At 43.2% G+C, this 17,703-nt stretch overlaps 1 protein-coding gene across 3 annotated transcripts in view; it reads left to right on the top strand.

Moving 5' to 3' along the window:
* The window catches only part of Slc24a3 (solute carrier family 24 member 3), a 491,099-nt gene that overhangs the window by 415,228 nt on the left and 58,168 nt on the right, over positions 1 to 17,703 (top strand). For all 3 annotated transcript variants that reach the window (XM_004635592.3, XM_023720226.1, XM_023720227.1), the window contains exon 7: positions 16,770 to 16,844. In XM_004635592.3, coding sequence (XP_004635649.2) covers positions 16,770 to 16,844 — 75 coding nt within the window. The remainder of the gene's footprint in view (positions 1 to 16,769; positions 16,845 to 17,703) is intronic.

Raw genomic sequence — 17,703 nt, 5'->3', positions numbered from 1 at the left:
TGTGGTGCTGGGGGATCGAACCGCGGTCCCTGATGCTTTGCTAAGCTTGTTCTAAGTAGGTGCTTTAGACCACTGAGCCATCTCTCCAGCCCCTCTTTGTCATTTTGTATAGCACTGTCTTCTGACCTTTGGTGTAGAGCTTTGGTAGAGTTATTACCTTAGCACCAGGTCTGGATCTACTAAGTTCAAACTCATCCAGGTGGGTGTGGCTTGCATCTGGCTGCTGTGCTCACTTCTTCCCGCTGCAATCCTTGGAAGTGAACCTGCTGTGCCACTCTTGCAAGATGTTTTGCTCCTGGGTCAGTTGAGTGGGTCTTGCCTGTAGCCTGTCTACAGGGAGTTCTGTCTGCCCCAGGGTTCCACACTGGGCCTGTCTGATGGAGGAGGTTCCACACACGCCTGGACTGGGTGCCGGCTGGAGTGAGGATCAGGAGGGCCCTGGGCAGTCCCACTCACATGCTGGGTGGAATGTATGCTGGCTGGAATGAGGGTCCGGAGGGCCCTGGAGAGGCCTGGGTGCTCGCTGGAATGAGTGTCCAGTGGACCCCAGGCAGTCCCACTCACACCCAGGCCTGCACGCTGGCTGGAATAAGACTGTTACTTTTAAGGGCACATAATTCTGCTAATAACAAGCACCCATCTTGATGAGCTACATGACAATAAAACTAATCAAAGCACACAGAGGAAAGTCCTTAGGATGATGCCTGACATTCCTAAACACTCAACAAATACTGTTCTTGTTGTTCCTACTATTGTTTTTAAAGGAAGTTATCCAATGCCCCCTTCCACCCCTTTCTATATCTGCTATAAAATAGATGTTTATAAGGTGGAAAAGCTCCCTGGGCCTTCCGTTTCCTTTCAAGTTCCCTACTCGGCGCTTATTTTTAGAGGCATGGCCATCCCTAAATAAGGCGACCTCGCCAGCTGAAGGGAAGGCAATTTCAGTCTTGCCCTCCATGACAATGTTTATGTGCTATTTAAAGGGAGGCTGCTGATCTCTTTGAAATGTTTATTACCAAGCCATTCCTGACTCAGTCCAGCAGTCCTGGCTTTGATTTTCACAGACCGTGTTTGATATGGTTAGAGAGCCAGAATTTTATGAAGCCAGAGTTCATAGAAGAACTGAAATAAAGAATTTCATTTATGGACTTCAGTTACCCAACAGGCACCAAAATTTCTGCCAGGACAACTCCAGCCCTTTTAAGGAGGAAACAAATAATAACAAAAAACCAGCCTAACAGCATCTGTCAAGAGACTTGTACCAAAAGTAAATGGCACCTTTAATCATAATGTCTCACACATCCACCAAACAGATAAACAGGACGCTGCTTGACAATAAAAAGGAACAAATCATTGGTACACATTATATAGTGGAATGAAACTCTCAACCTGAAAGGTACCTGGGATGAGTTTGTGTTCTCTAAAATGAAATAATGAATTTTAGGAATGGAGGTTAAGAGAGAATATTTAATGGGGAAAGAAAGTGTCTGTCTGAGAGAGGGACAGAAGGGGGCCCCAAGTGGGTTGCCTCCAAAGCTGTCTCTTTCAGGGATTTTTATAGAGTAAAGCCATGTGGTGAGGTGGGTCTAAAGTAGAGAACATGGGAATTCACTAGGTGGGCATGAGGAGGGAGAAAACTATGGTCAACCAATAAGCTTACAAGCACCACTGGTAAAATTGATTAAATCTGGGACCAAATGGGGAGGTGAGTCACTTATCAAGCGGGCATGAATGTAAAACAGGAGTTTCTCTAGTAGCCAGGAGTGGTTGGATTAGTGACTCTTTGTGGCTTCCTCAAGGTGATGATCAATCGCAGATGCTGATCTTTAGGGAGGTGAGAGTTCGTTCAATCTTTGGTCTTTAGGTCTGACCCACAGCGGGAGCATCTATCTCTCTTATAGTTTCAGGGTATCTTGTCTTCCGTGCTGTCTCCGTGAGGACCTGGCCTTGTTTCACTGCCTATAATATTTCTAATTTAGCTGCCTACAACACACACAACACAGATGAAGCTTAAAATGCTCTGAGTGAAACCAGCCAACGCAAAAGTAAACACGCTTTTAGAGTCCATGCTTGTGAGCCTTTAGCACACTGAAAGGTCTGCTGTGCTGATAGAAATCAGCTCCAGGGTGGGAAGGAGAGGAGAGGTGGTTGGCTGGAAGGAGGCTGGGGACACTTCTGGAGGAAATGGCCTCTGTCCTGATTGGGGTGGTGGGGAGACAGGCAAGCAAAACTGATTATAGATCATAAAGCTACATGTTTTATATGGGTGGACTTTCTGCCTGTAAATTCTACTCCAAACATTTTTATTTGAAAGCCAATCAGTAAGTGAAACATTCAACTAAGATAGAAGAAAGTAACCTAATTGTCATTGCAAGATGTGTAATTTTTAAAGACATTTGACTTTCCATAGTTGTATAAATATTGTGTCACAGGGGGCCTGCTGGTTAGCTCAGTTGGTTAAGTGCCTGCTTATGCAAACACAGTCAGGTGTCAGGCACAGGATACTGTGCTCCATCCCCAGCTCCACATGCCTTACCAGGCCCTCCTTAAGGCAGCCTGAGCCAGCCCAGAAAAAAAGAAAAAATAAAAAACCTTACATATTGTGTCACAGACACATCCATGTTAAAGTCATTGATAGCTGTAAAACATGCCCATTTTTGAGCAAAAGATCTCTCTCTCTCTCTCTCTCTCTCTCTCTCTCTCTCTCTCTCTCTCTCTGTCTTTATCTGTCTCTCTGTTTCTCTGTATCTCTGTCTGTCTCTCTGTCTCTCTGTATCTCTGTCCGTCTCTCATTCTGTCTCTCTCTCTCTGTCTTTATCTGTCTCTATTTCTCTGTCTCTCTCTGTGTCTCTCTGTCTCTCTGTCTCTCTGTCTCTGTCTCTCTCTCTCTCTCTTCTCTCTCTCTCTCTCTCTCTCTCTCTCTCTCTCTCTCTCTCTCTCTCTCTCTCCATGGTTGATTCTAGACACAGTTTCTTCTCCTACCCACAAGCTCTTTGAAACAATAGCCATGACATATGGAGAAGATGAAGGGATACAGAACTTTCAAAAGGATGGAGAACTTGATGAAAACGCTCAACCCAGACTCACACTGGCTACAGAGTCGAGGAGGAGATGAGGAACATCAAGCCCCATGAAGTCACTCAAAAAGATCTTTGCTTTAGCAAAAAATGAGGCAGGAAAAGGCCACTGTTTGCAAAGCCCTTTGTTCATAATGCAGACGTGAACACTATTTCTTTCATTTCAAATGACTTGGGTTGTCCCCCGCGTTTTTGCATGGATTCTGACATACAGCTCAGGATCTGGTGTGAATGAATATTATTGTTCTGACTGAGAAAGTGAAATGAAATTGAAATGCACAGTGTACACCTGATCACCTGGCATCTTAAGGGTGAGGGTCAGGTCACCTCAGGCCTCCAGGCTGCATACCCTGGAAACTGGGGAGGAGGAGGGAGAAGGCTGGCGAGGAGGGGAGCCCTTCTCCCATCCTCAGCTTCTCACGCACAGTGGTAACACATACTCCTACTTCTCTATTTTCCATGCTACCATTTGATTATGCTTCCATTCCCATGAACACCTAAGGCACTGACCATTCTCCATGTCTATGGTCTTCATTTGCAAGCTGAAAAATTAGCATCAATACTTAGATGACGTAGATCTCCCCATGCTTTGCTTGAACTATAGTCAGATTTTCAGGGAGGGTTTTGTGTTGGCTGTTGATTTATTGGTTGCCTTGGTCATCTAGTTCCCTCAGCTCTCTGCCTTCCTCTTTAGTATAGTTCAGGCTTAGATGGGTTATCAACATATTCTCCTATTTTTGTTCTCCACTCTGTTAACATAGAGGGAATATCTGCTGAGTGTGTACTATGAAATGTGTTTACATTCAGTTTGCCATGGCTGCAGGACTGATGCCTGAACATCCCCTGTTCTCCCACCCTGAGTCACAGAAAAGTCCTTAAAATAGATTGTCTAAATTGACTGGGGCCAAGTGAGTCACAAAGACAGAGCACCCAGTATTTTTAGTATGAAAAATATTGTGTGCCTCTTTGCCTGAGAAGAGCGAGGCCTGCATCTTCATCCAAGAGGAGATGGATGCTTCTCCCACCCAGAGCTCCCAGCACACCCTCAGTGGTGTCAAGTGGGTCTTCCTAGGACATCAGATTGGCTCCCAATATCGCAACACTTTTCTTGACCAAACAGCAGGAATAAATTTAATTTTAAGAGAACATCTTCAACACTTCTTGTTCCTTGATAATGAAAACAGAGAATTTGGATTTTTCCAGGAATATAAAGGAAACTTCTAGATATGTACCTGAGCCTGTGGACTGACAAACATCTGGCTCTCCTTTTTTTTTCTTTTTGGAACCAGGAATTGAAGCCAGGCCCTTGTGCTTGCCAGGCAAGGCAAGCACTTATTCTACTGAGCTATCTCCCCGGCAGGCCTTCCTATTTTTGTATCTTCATTGTCTTTAGTTTCTTAATTTTCTAAGTGTCTATGCTTCAGGATTCCATTGCCAGGTCTTCAACACCCTGGGACATGTCTCCTCCTGAAGCCTGCGGCATTATGGACACCAAATACCAGTACAGTCATATATGTGATAGTAGGAACAGCCTTACTCCCCGAAGCTTAAACTTAACCACTCTGCATGTACATGGTACAATCACCAGTCCAATTTCTCATGTCTGTGATCCATATTAATTTCCTTTTTGTTAAGATTGATAGCCCAAATCGTTTGATAATAACAATAAGCTTTTCTTCTGGATGGTTAACAACCTAAGTTTGCAGACCAAATTAGAGAAAAAGGAAGGATACAAGGAAAGCCAACATTTTGGCCCTAACCTTCTAAGGTCAATTAAGACTCAGGACATATGAGAACTTGTACTGTAACGTCATGTACCTCGGTAGTGTCCCAAATTTTCTGATCAAGAAGATTATGGGGCCAAAGAGGAAAGTGATCGATGACGTAGAGTGTGCCTAAGGAGAGTCACATGGGGAGAAGACACTCTCTCAGGCTTTCACAGAGAGCACATTGGCCAAGCAATGGCCGTGACTCATCCACATGGCTGCACTGATGAAGGTTCTACAATCTGAGGTACAGGATCTCAGGACAAATCCTGAGGGCATTTCACTGACCTTCTCAGACCAAAAAGCTACAACTCTTGTTGCATAGGTCCTGCTTTACCTTGGTCTTGACCATCCAGTAGAAAAGTATGAAGTCGAAATATAAGAAATAAAGCCATGCTGTTAAGTTGAGCTGTGGGGGACTCAGGTCAATAATTTCTGACATTGCCAGTTAAATATAAGACCCAATGCTATTATAGGCTACTGGACTCTTTTAGAATATTTTGCTGAGTTTACACACCTATAATATTCAATAACGGAACTTAGAAAAAATGGGGTATACCGATGAATGTCCATTTTGTATCTGTGTATTCAAAGAGGTTGGGATAGATATATAGTTGCATTCTCTTAATGAATAGAATGATTTGTTCTAATGGTGTTTGTAAATAGGATCACAAGTCCGCATCTTGTACAGCAATTAATCACTAAGAAGAATGTATGCAGTGTATTATTTGTTGAAACTGTCCTTCTGATATGATTTGAAACTGTCTCATTGCTATCTGTTTGTCAATAAAACTTTGGAAAAAATAAAAATAAAAAAAAAGAAAAGAAAAAAAAATTTCCTTTTTGTTAAGACTTTGAGTGCAGAGAAAGCCCATCCCCACACCCCAGGAAGCTACAATGATGTGTCATAGATCAGGGCACTGAGAAATCCTTCCTCAAACTCCAAAACTCTTTTTAGGTCTTCTGAGTGAGAAAAGGTATTAAATATTTGTCCCCTCTGTATATCCGGTTGCTAATCAGAAAGGCATGAATTGTAAAATAAATCCAGCACCATCGTAGGTTGAATTTCTCTATGCATCTTTTCAGCAGATGGAGCGTGTAAGGGAGCAGGGATTTTCAGATGCGGTTCTGTACATGGCAGCCATGAATGGTTTCCTCAATTTGTTAAGCAGAGTTGGTGCTCAAAATAGATGAAACACCTCCCTCTCTCATACAGGGGGAGCTTCTCATCCACAGCTGCAACTCTCTGCAATGTACACACATGTACACACACACACACACACACACACACACACACAAAGTTGCTCTCTGGCCCAAAGATCCTGGATCCTAGATGGCTCCCGCACCACTGGGTGACTTCCTGATCTCTCTTGGGAGAGGGCTGTGGAGACCTGGTGGTGGAACCCTGGAGCACAGACAATCACCAGCCTCCTGTTCTTTAGATTTTAATTTCATTGGTGGGATTCTGACCCATGAATTCTCTGTCCTCAAAGCTAGCCCTTCTAACGTGATCAGGCACATATACATTGCCTGGCCATCTTACGAGGTAAAGACTCTGGTGCAGCAAGTCTGGGCCAATGCCCAAGAATTGCATTCCTAACAAGTCCTCAGGTGAGGTCACCTCAGCTGTGGAGAAATTATCCATTCAGTCTTCTGAGGAAGTCTCCAATTCTGCACTTACCAGTTTCAGACAAGAATGAATTGGTAACCACTTTAGTCTTCCTGGAGAACTGATTAAATATAGCCAAGTTTCTGTCTTGCTAATGGACAAACAGACAGCACATATAATTGAAATCTGTAGAAAATCCCAGGTGAGATTTTTGCCATTAATCTCAACCTCTTCCCGCTGTGCTCTTATGGGCACTGTCTCACTGGGTAGAAAGCCCCATCAGCTCCTATTCCCATTCTAGTGGAGGACAAACAAATGACCAAATTCTAGTGTTACAGATTCAGATCTAAAATCTCCTGCAAACATCTCACATGTTAGGATGTGGACGGGTCCCAGGTATGTAACCTGGCAGGTATATCCTTGTCCCTGGCTCCTCCCTTTTCTCTCTGCTTTCTGGCTGCTGTGAAGTGAGCGGCTTTCCTTCACCAGGCCCTCCCACCACGATGTTTCTGCCTTGGAGCCAGTTGACCATGGGCCAACACTGTGAGGTAAAATTCTCCTCTCCTCCTCTAAGTTGTAGGCTTCAGGTATTTTGCACCCCAGTGATGAGGAAGCGACTACACAATGCCATGATTCATTTTTGCAGACATCTCTCTCTCTCTTCTCAAGCATCCCTACTTTGGGATGATTAATTCTTCATTCCATAAGAAAATACATATGTTACTGTAACTCCATTTTCCTGTTCAATAAGGGGAATCTAACAAACCATCTTCATAGTAACTTTATGTTATCTGTTGGATGCCTTTTGAGACATTATTCTGACAAGAAGTCTGTGGCATATGAAAGAGTGCTTGGCACAAAAGTACTTAAGAACCCCCATCAGGTGGCACTTTGAAGAAATATTATTGGCTGTGCTCAGCACTGTCGATAATCATATGACCCTTCTAGGTTAGGGGGTCGCAAGTTCATGGTTCTCCAAGGCCCAGGTGTAAAGAAAACTGAGTGAAAATGTCAGGATGCAGCACTCGCTTCAGCAGCACATATACTAAAATTGAAAAATCAGGATGCAGGGAAACAACAGAAAATGATAGGTAGTGACTTGCTGTTAGCTTTGGAGTTGGGGGCCCAGAGTAAACTGGAGAACACTCCTATTTAAACTCCTATTTAAAGAGGTGCCTCTGGTCAGCACCACAGTGACACAAGACTGTCTGGTCTTCAGAGTCTTCCAAGACAAGCCAGAAGTTTTGGCATTGCAGACCATCCTGTACCATGCCCCAGAACTGAGATGTACATACTGTAAGCTATTTCAATTGACAAATGGCAAAGAAAGTATAAAATTGATTGGACCAAACAACCAAAATAGAATGACAGTTAATACCCAGATTGAGATAAATAGGTATTATTTCCCCTTGCCCTATGAAGATTTATTGCAAAATCACTAAACTTTGAACTGTGTGCTTATACAAAGAAAAGCAAAATACTTACTAATCAATACCAAATCTACTAAGTACCAGATTTGGGAAAGAAAAATTTAGGACATGCGCTTAACTGTTAGTTCAGATAACCAATGGATAAATGTTAGCATATGTCCCATATGATATTTGAGACAAATTTATATTTTTAAAACTCTCTAGTATTTATCTGAAATTCAAATTTAACTAGGCTTCCTGTATTTTATATCAACAACTTCACTAATGAACAAGCCCCAAGTCATGATGAAGTAGTTAATAGTAAAAGACAAATGGAACATTAACAAGGACAGCTAACATTGTAGTTGCATTTTTGCTTTGTGTTGTTCGTGTGGTATTTTACTGAAATGCCACATTTACTCAGAAAAAGTGCCCACATGAATATTCAAATGCTTGACAACATTTCACAAATGTACACACCCAAGAATCAACACCCTGACTTGAAAAAGAGGACAGTCCTGACTTCCAGGAGTCCCTGTGTCTTCATCCAGACTGTGGGTTCGTGGATCATGATTCCTGACTTGAGACAGCATGAATTAGCATGAGCTGCTTTGGAGCCCCTGGCACAGGATTGTAGCTTAGTCAGCTTAATATATTGCAACACTTGAAGTGATCCAAAAGAGGAAAGTCTACTTTGGCTCACTGCTTCAGAGATTTCAGTCCATGGTCCATCGGTCACATTGCTTTGGGGGTTGTACTGAGATAACTCAGCATAGTGAAAGCCATGGTGGAGCAGGGCTGCTTGCCTTATGATGGGAAAGCAAAATAGAGAAGGGACACCACCCACCTTAAGGCTACACCCTCAGTCACCTACAGCCTCTCACCAGGCCACACTTCTTTTTTTCAAAATTAATTTTATTGAGAAAGAAATAGCAATGAGACAGTTTCAAAACAGGTTAGTAGGACAGTTACAATAATTAATACATTACATATTATTGTCTCCGTAGTAGTTATTCATAGTACATGATGCAGACATCTAAGCACTATTAGTGCAAATCTTTCTTCTCATTGAACTAAGAGAAAGTAGCTGTATATCTATCCTATTTTGTATATACAGATATATGTCTTTTTTCACTACAAAATGGTCCTTCATTTATATCCCCCTTTTTTTGTTTAGTTTTGTCAGAGATGGGTATTCCATTGCCATTCAAATATTGTAGGTGCGTGAATTCAGCAAAGTAATCCAATATAGCCCAGTAGTCCATAATAGTAGTGGGTTATCTGCAGGACTGGGAATGTCAGAAATCAGGCTACACCACTTAAAGGTCCTGTCACCTCCAATAATGCCAAGCTGGGGACAAAACATTTATTGCAAAGGCCTTTGGAAGATTTTAAGATCTAAATTATTTAAATATTTGTGTGTGTGTGTGTGTGTGTGTGTGTGTGTGTTTTCTCAGATTATTGGATTTTGTGTAAATCCATGATCCAAGCTTTGAGTTAGAGTAGACGTTGCTACTCTTTGGGTTAGAATAAACCTTCATTTCTCTATCTGAGGAGTTTTGCTGGCCAGTGAAACCTGTATTTTATGCCCTTGAGGTAAGAAAACACCAGAAATTAAGACTCCCGAGTACAACCCCCACCAGTTCCTGCCAGGGCTCCCACCCCAGCTCCCTCTCTGGAGCGGGAAGAACTATCCACAAGACCTCCTAGGATCTCCATGGGACTGAGCCCTGCTGGGTGCATGGTGTGACTTGCTCATTGTCTTCTGGCCGCCACCTGCTTCACTCCCCACCGCATCACCCACAGTGCTTCCTAGAATCGCCTCCCCAGATAAACTACTTGCTCTCAAATCTGGGCCTCTTTCTGAGTGTACACCAGCTAACACACTTGGTTAAATGAAATTCCTTTCCACGCACTGCACATAGTCAACAAACCCCATGGAGTAGCTAACACTGGCACAGGCTGCTTGAGATGTGGCACATCCATGCAGACAGCAGACACAAATATCCTTATACCTGGGCCCCACAATGGGCAGAGGGCTTCTGGGACCACAGCTGGCAACAGCCCCACAGCCACTTGTCCCTCTCTGGGACTTCCATTACCTATGTGAATCCTCCAAATCCCCAAATTTTTGAAGACCTGGTGGGTGGTAACTTGCATTTAGGACGAAAACTACATACTTAATGTTACAGACCATTGAGAAGTCACTTCTGAGTCCCTTAGGGCTGCCAGGTCATAATGTGACCATGGCTATTGTTCAGCATGCTCAATGAAAAGCCTTCAAGAGGTTGTTTTGTGTCTGCAGCCGTGACCTGGCCTCTTTATATGCGAATATATCACCAGGAGCAGCTTGTCTACTCATCATTTTTCCCACATGTAGAATTAGAACTAAAAACGAGTTTTCTTAGAAAAAAATAAAAAACTTAAATATGAGCTTATTCTAAGTTTTTGGCTATGAAGATTAGTATGTCATAATCCATCCTATTTTACTAAAGCATGCTCTTGTCTTTGACCATGGTCTAGTTCTTCCTGCTCATTTTTGATAGTGAACTTCTAGAAAGCCAGAGCCACTGGATTTCTGTGGTATTTCCCAGAATAAAAGGCTTGTAAATGTGTATTTGAATAATAAGAGATGGCAGTGCCAAAACAGCCCCACGAGGGAAAAGCCCATGTCAGGCCCTCGCCTGTCTGAGCTACAGGCCATTGGTGTCCGGTTGGTTCTGGAGACACCCACAGCCCAACCCTGGCTCCCAAGTGAGTGGCTGCATTTCTTCAGATGAAAATTGGCTGCAGAAATTGTGTCAGCTCAAAATCTTGGAACAAAACTTGTGTTATGATTTCTCAAATCTTTTTTTCCATGAAATTTGTGTGAAATAACATTTCTCCGAAATGATAGCAGTTTCATGTAAAGGAACTACTGCAGTGTGTTGTCTGCTTCAATAGTTTGTTATTCTTTTTTAAATAAAAAGTGACCACTCACTAATGGAAGGTTCTTATGCCTTTTAAATTGTACCTACAATGTCAAACCCCATTATTCATCCGAAAAAATTGTAAGTATTATATGTATGCATGCTATTTCCATAGATATTGTGTGTATTATTATGAACATAAAATCTACATACATCTCCATATAAAAAAGTATAAATATTTATCATACACAATTATTTTTAACCTCCTAGAAGGAGCCAGAATTCCAGCACAGAAAAAAATATTTTTTCCTCTGTTTTGGAAGCGTGATTTTTTTTCTGCATAATATCACTCTGAAACTAAATGAAATTATGGGAAGGAAACTGAAACTGCATATTCAGTAGACAATGTGTGAAATGCATTCTGGAAATAGAAAAAGAAATACTGAAATAAAATTCTAACTGGGAGGGATTCCTAGAGCAGACTTCATTTGCTGATGGATGGATTTTGAGAATTCGCATCATCTGGATTACTGATCCACAAGGAGATTATGGGGCCACAAAGGAAAATGAATGATGATGTAGAGTGTGCCTAAGGAGAGTCACGTGGAGATAAAACATTCTCTCAGGCTTTCACAGAGAGCACACTGGCCAAGCAATGGCCGTGACTCATCCACATGGCTGACACTGACAAAAGATCTGCAAACTGTTGTACAGGGTTTCAGGATAAATACTGAGGGGACTTGACTGACCTTATCAGATACAAAAGTTACATTTCTTGTTATAGAGATCTTGCTTTATCTTGGTCTTAACCATCTAGCAGAAAAGTATGAAAATGAAGTATAAAATGTAAAGCCATATTAATATGCTGAGCTGGAAAAGACTCAAGTCAACAACTTTGGTCATTGCCAGTCTCACGGAAAACCCATTACTATTATGGACTCTTGGACTATATTGGGATATTTTGCTGAATTCATGCACCTACAGTATTTAAATGACAATGGAATGCCCTTCTCTGACAAAACTAACAAAAAAAGTGGTATAGAAATTAACAACCATTTTGTATCTGTATACTCAAAATAGTTAGGATAGATATACAGCTCCATTCTCTTAATTCAATGAATAGAGAGGTTTGTTCTAAAAGTATTTGAGACAGGATATCATGTCTGCATCTTATACAATGAATAACCACTAAGATAACAATATGCAATGTATTAATTATTGAAAATCTGCCAGTAATCAGTTGTGAAACTATCTCATTACTATTTGTTTCTCAATAAAATTATTTTTTTTTAAAAAATGGATTATTGATCCATGTGTTCAGGGGCAAAATTACCCACAGGTTTCCTCCTGGACACTTCTTCTGGTCTCTGCCTCAGGGTGACTCCCCTTTCATCCTCATTGTCATTTTGCAAAATGCAAAGGACAATGAGTTGCATTTTCACCAACCTACTCAGGTCTCCTGGCAGCAGGTGCCGAGCGCCTCCCACTCTGGTGCCACCCTGTCCCTGTCTTCCAGGACATATGCCCAAGGTCTCAGTCAGATAGTTACAGCCTCTATGTAAATGCTTTGCATTTCTTGAAAAAGATTCTTTACTGAGAAGCAAAGGGAAGCATGTGGACCACATAGCATGGGGCATTTTGTGTTGCAGAAAAGTGAAATATTTAATTCTCAGACAATGACACAATGTGTGCCTTTGAAAACTCAGATAAATGGATAAGGAGCTCCAGTACGTCTTTAATACACCCAGTCTCTGGGCCGGGGAGATAGCTCAGTAGAATAAGCGCTTGCCTGGCAAGTGCAGGGTCTTGAGTTCAATCCCCAGTACCGCAAAAAAAAAAAAAAAAACAAAACTCAGTCTCTCCTAAAATATATCAATCTCTCCTAGAATATAACTACATATATGTCTATAGTCTTTACAGTAACTCCTTTCTGCTTTGACTGAATCTACTTAAAGCAGCTTTTTCTTAAATTTAACTGTAGCTATTATGTTTTTTATTGCCTATCCTTCAACTATACCCCTTGTTGGCTATAACCTCTAATATCCTTGCCCTGACAGTTTAAAGGAATGGGGAAAAGAAAATCACAAATAAGTTTTTGTCATTCTTGCTACCACTGTGGCACTCTGGGAAAGTGTGTGGGCACAGGGACCCATACCCAACCTACTGGAGTTCAAATCCCACTCCTTCCCCAACACCGCTAATGCAATCTCAGTCCAGTCTCGCATCTTTGTGTAGCTCTGGTTGCTGGCAAGTGAACATAAGCCTGAACTTACGAGGTTATTGTGAGGATTAAGGAAATAAAACCCTTTTAAATCCCTTTGGTTGAAGGAAGGGTATTGTGATAAACAGTGGAATCCAGTAAGTAGAATTGGCCGTGAATTCATACTCAGAGCCCTCACCAGAAATCCTGAAGAACTGTGAATGATGGGAGGGGCAGTCATTAATTCCCTCAAGAACACGGAAAGAAAGCTCTTCAGTTCACCCCTGTAGCAAAAAAAAAAAAAAAACAGTTTTTCTAAAGGTAGGCTCTGAATCTGGGGCTGAGATTTGGTGATAGGTCAGACATTGAGAATAATTCTGTGTATAATGAGAGAAAATATATCACTACCCCCTCATATCTGACACCTACATCTATTCCAAGATAGACTTCTTATTTGTTTGGTTTTGGGTTTTGAGGCCTATTTCTTGAAGCAGAAGATCTAAGTGCGTAGTTATTACACTTCCCTTACTTCTTTTCATTAAATGTATACAGATACAGAACTTACAGAGGCAGCCATTTCTGAAAGGCTTATGATGGAAATCAGCTGCCTTCTGGTCCTGCCACTACAGTTGTGCCAGCTCCTTCCCACTCGCTTGAGCTTTCCTTCACTAGCTCCACATGTACTTAGATAACTGCGATTTGTCTTCTTCAGCTGCAAGTATGTTCTGTTGGCTTCACGGTATGAAGAGGGAGATTCAGATTTCTTTTAGCCTCATTCGAACTCCATTACTCCTAAATAATCTTAAAGCAGGTTTGGTAGGACAGTCTTCTACTTAACTTATTTTGATTCTGTGTCCCTCTAGTATTCAGTGGTTCATCTTTCAGTCATAGCTCTGTGCTTTTCTTTGTGATTTACAATTATGTGTTTTGTTTCTTTGCTTAGTTTTCTAAGCTCTGTTCTTAAAGCTGTCTAACCTCCTCTACGTAGGTTCAAAATTAGCAGAAATTCCTTCACGTTTCTGCTTTTGACATTACTTCTGAAATCTTCTGCTCTAACCTGACTAGGTTACCCATTAAGCCTGCTGCAGAAGTTTTATCTTAGATGTCTTTCTACTTTCCTTCTATAGCCTTCTTTCACTATCATTCTGTAAATTTCCTTTCACTGTTATTAAGTTTCTAGTCTCCAAATATTGTAGTATTTTAGTAATGTTATGTCAAGTAGTTTATTCTCTTTTCTGAGTGGTGTACATCCTCCAGTAATTTTTGCAGAAAGGGTACATAAGGGGTAAATTTTGTAAGATAGCTAAACCTTTACATATATTCACTTCTCACTTTTAATTAAAAGTTAGTTTGGCATAGAATCTACACTGAAGTCATTTTTCTAATTTTGAAGGTATCGCCCAATTCCTTCCGGCTTTCAGTCTAGGTATCTTCCCTGAGATACTCAAGGTCATTCCGGTTTGAATCATTTTTATATAAACATCTGTCTTTCCCTCTTTTTCTCTTATAGCTTTTAACGATTTCTCTTTGTCCCAATATCCTGAGAAGTTGTAACTGCATCTCACACAGGTCTTCTGTGTTTGGCTCATTATGCAGGAGCCCTGTGGGCCCTTCGACTCGGAAAGCATCCTTGACTTCCAGGAACTGCTCCTGTACTGTTGTGTTGGATATTTCTTCCCTTCTGCTTCCGCTGCTTTCTGGAGGTTCTATTCTACTGCTGAATCTCTTGCTTTCTGTGAAGGTGAAGGGCAGGATGAGCACAGTTGAGCTACCTAAAATAAAGGAGGAAACGTGGGCATTAAATTCTTAAACAGTCTTCAGTTGTCCTGCTTGGGGGCCCGTCGTAGCCCCACTCCCAGGATTGCCCCCACTGCTACATGAATGATCAACTATTCTTCCGTTTCCTGGCTTCCAAGATTCTGTGGCTATAATCATCCCTTCTTTCTTGGCTCAAGGGTTTATGTTATGTTTTTAAAATTCCCTTTACTGTTATTTTGTTATAATACAACAGCAGCAGTGTTGTGTATGTCGCATCAGCCACCTGTAACTAAAAGCCCAAGTGATTGGTTAAAAGAATGCAGAACTGATAATTGTTACGTGTTGTAAGTCGGTTTGTCTGATGAGAATAAAGTGAACAAATAGACAAGACCTTTGGTGACCTGCTGGCACGTGAACGATGTGGTTTAACGTATTCCATAGGTGGTAAGTGATGCCCACAGGTGCTGAGAGCTTACGGCACAAGGAGAGAGTGACAAAAGGGTGGAGAATACTTGTGATGTGAGGCCTCTGGGGGGAACTCTGGCCTTGATCTGCAAAGGCAAAAGTTAATGGGGCAAAGTAGAAAACACCTAAGCGCTGGTGTGATGAGCAGAAGAATGCAGCGAAGGACAAGACTGCCGCGATCTCCGCCTGAGGTTCTGTTGAAGCCTCAGAAGCCTCACATGATTTCCAAAGCAGAAAGCTTTCTCGGGCTTGGCCTCGTGGACGGCACAGCCATCAGACAGCAAAGGTGCAGAACAACGCCCAGTCCCAGAACCTTTGCTATCTGACATAATATGTGCCTCCTTGGACCCCTCAGAATGTGACATTTGCTGCATCCTTTATGACTTACTGGGCCAAGGTCCAAAGTACCAGGACCATTGTCCCATGGCCATGGGACAGTGATTTCTCTGGGAGAGGGGGAATAATGGCCTGGTGTCAGCCACCTATGTGGCAGCTTGGCTGAGGGGACCACCTCTGCCCCCAATGATGACTTCTGAATAGCTTTGAGAAGAGACTTTGAAGGACTTACCAGAAAAAAGCTCTTCCTCCAGGGTACTGGTGTCTGCCTGGGGGACCCAACTCACAAGATCTCCCTGAAGGCCTCAGTCTTGGCCCTTGTTTTTCTTTTTCTTTATTTTATTTTTGGTACTGAGGATTGAATCCAGGGTCTTTGCATTGACCTAAGTCTCTAGCCCTTTCGTACGTTGTATTGTGAGCTAGGGCCTCAGTGGGTCACTCAGATCCTGAAACTAGGCTCCACCTTGCAGTCCTCCTGCCTCAACCTCCCAGAGCTCTGGGATTACAATTGTGCCCCTAGTTCTCCTTAAAGCACCTTCAGTCCTTGTCCTCCTGCAGTCATGGCTGTTGTAGCCTTCAACTATGCTCCTGTTGGCAAAGCCAGCCTCTCTCTAAGGTGATGTCCCAGTTGCTAAGAATAACATTTTCTCCCAATCACTGGCAAATCAGTTTCACTCTGATTAAACCAGGGATCAAATGCCAACAAGGCCTGGCACACATCAGACATGGAGCAGGAGGGCTAGGGGAATTGCTCGGAGTTTCCCTGTCCCAACTGAGGACATCTCTCAGATGAGCCTTGGGGGCAGCAGATGCCTGAGCCACACATGGACAAAGTCTCTGGAAGTTAGTGACATTGAGGTCAACCTGCAGCTGCACCAGGGTCCCCTGAGCCTTACTGTTCCTTCCTCAGCTGCCCTGTATCCGGGGACATCCAATCTGCTCTGGGTCGTCCTGAGTCATATGGGGTGGGCAGTGCTCCTTGGGTCTCCCAATTTCCTGTCCCTGTTATCTCCCCCGCTGCAATCACAGAGGTTCAGTCCTGTCTTAGTATCCATCTCAGAGGACCCACAGCACTAGCCCGGGCTACCAGTGAATGCCCAATTTTTGGCAGATGGGTCAGGGTCAGCACAGCTGCACACAGAGGAGACCATGTCACTGATTTGTCACATGCCAGGGCCACAGACTTCGCTCTGTCCCATCCTCATGGCCTGATGTCTTGCTCCATCTCTCTGTCCCTCAGGTGGTGGCCCTGTCCTCCTGGTGCCTGCTGAGGGACTCCATCTACTACACGCTCTCCGTGGTGGCGCTCATAGTGGTGAGTTCCCTTCCCATCCCCTGGGTGTTCCGGGCTCCCGGGCTGTGAGTGGCCTCTGCACACTGTGTTCCACTCAGGGCTGCTGGCAGTGAAGGAGCAAGTGTCTGTCTGTGAGTGCAGATGGCTCTCCATTCACCCTGCTGTGGGTCACCCACAATAACAGCTCTGGGTGATAGGTGCTGGGTGGTCCATACTGGACTTTTTCCCTACATGACTGGGACCCATGAGCACCAGTCACCCTCTGGCCATCCCCTCTCTACTGTGACTCCCTGCCTAGGGTCCCCCACTTTGGAACTGTCTCCTCCCTTTTGTTACTCAGCAAGCCCTTCTGGAACACTCCCTTTCTCCCTACATCATCCCCACCAGGACCTCACAACTGTTCTTAGCAGTGGCATCTCCCCAGGATCCATCTGGGCTAGACAGATCTAGTAGACATCTTCATGGCCCATTCCACATGTCCCCAGCTAAATCCAGTGTGTTCCCTTAGACTGGAGCCTGGGCCTTTAGTTTAGCCCCTGTTCCCACCCTAGCTCCTCAGCCTATAAAGGATATTAAGTCCATCTTTTTCTTCAACTCCCATGATACCCCTCGGCTTAACTGGCCTATTGATTTCTACCTTGGGAAAATCTCCCCAGAGTGGGCCCCCACCCCATGGCACTCCACATCCTGGACTGAACAGACACAGCAGCTGTCCCATGGCTCAATGCAGGTCTGGTTGCAAAGCATTGACATTGCTGCCACTTGCCACACACACACACACACACACACACACACACACACACACAGGCCTCCTGCGATTCTCAGAGCCATCCAAGTCACTACCAAGCATGCCTGTGAGCAATTGTCCCCCATCTAACTG

Source organism: Octodon degus, unplaced genomic scaffold, assembly GCF_000260255.1.
Source record: "Octodon degus isolate 3935 unplaced genomic scaffold, OctDeg1.0 scaffold00073, whole genome shotgun sequence".
NCBI lineage: Eukaryota > Metazoa > Chordata > Mammalia > Rodentia > Octodontidae > Octodon > Octodon degus.
The sequence above is the reverse complement of the archived record's forward strand: the minus strand, read 5'-3'. Positions and strand labels throughout refer to the sequence as shown.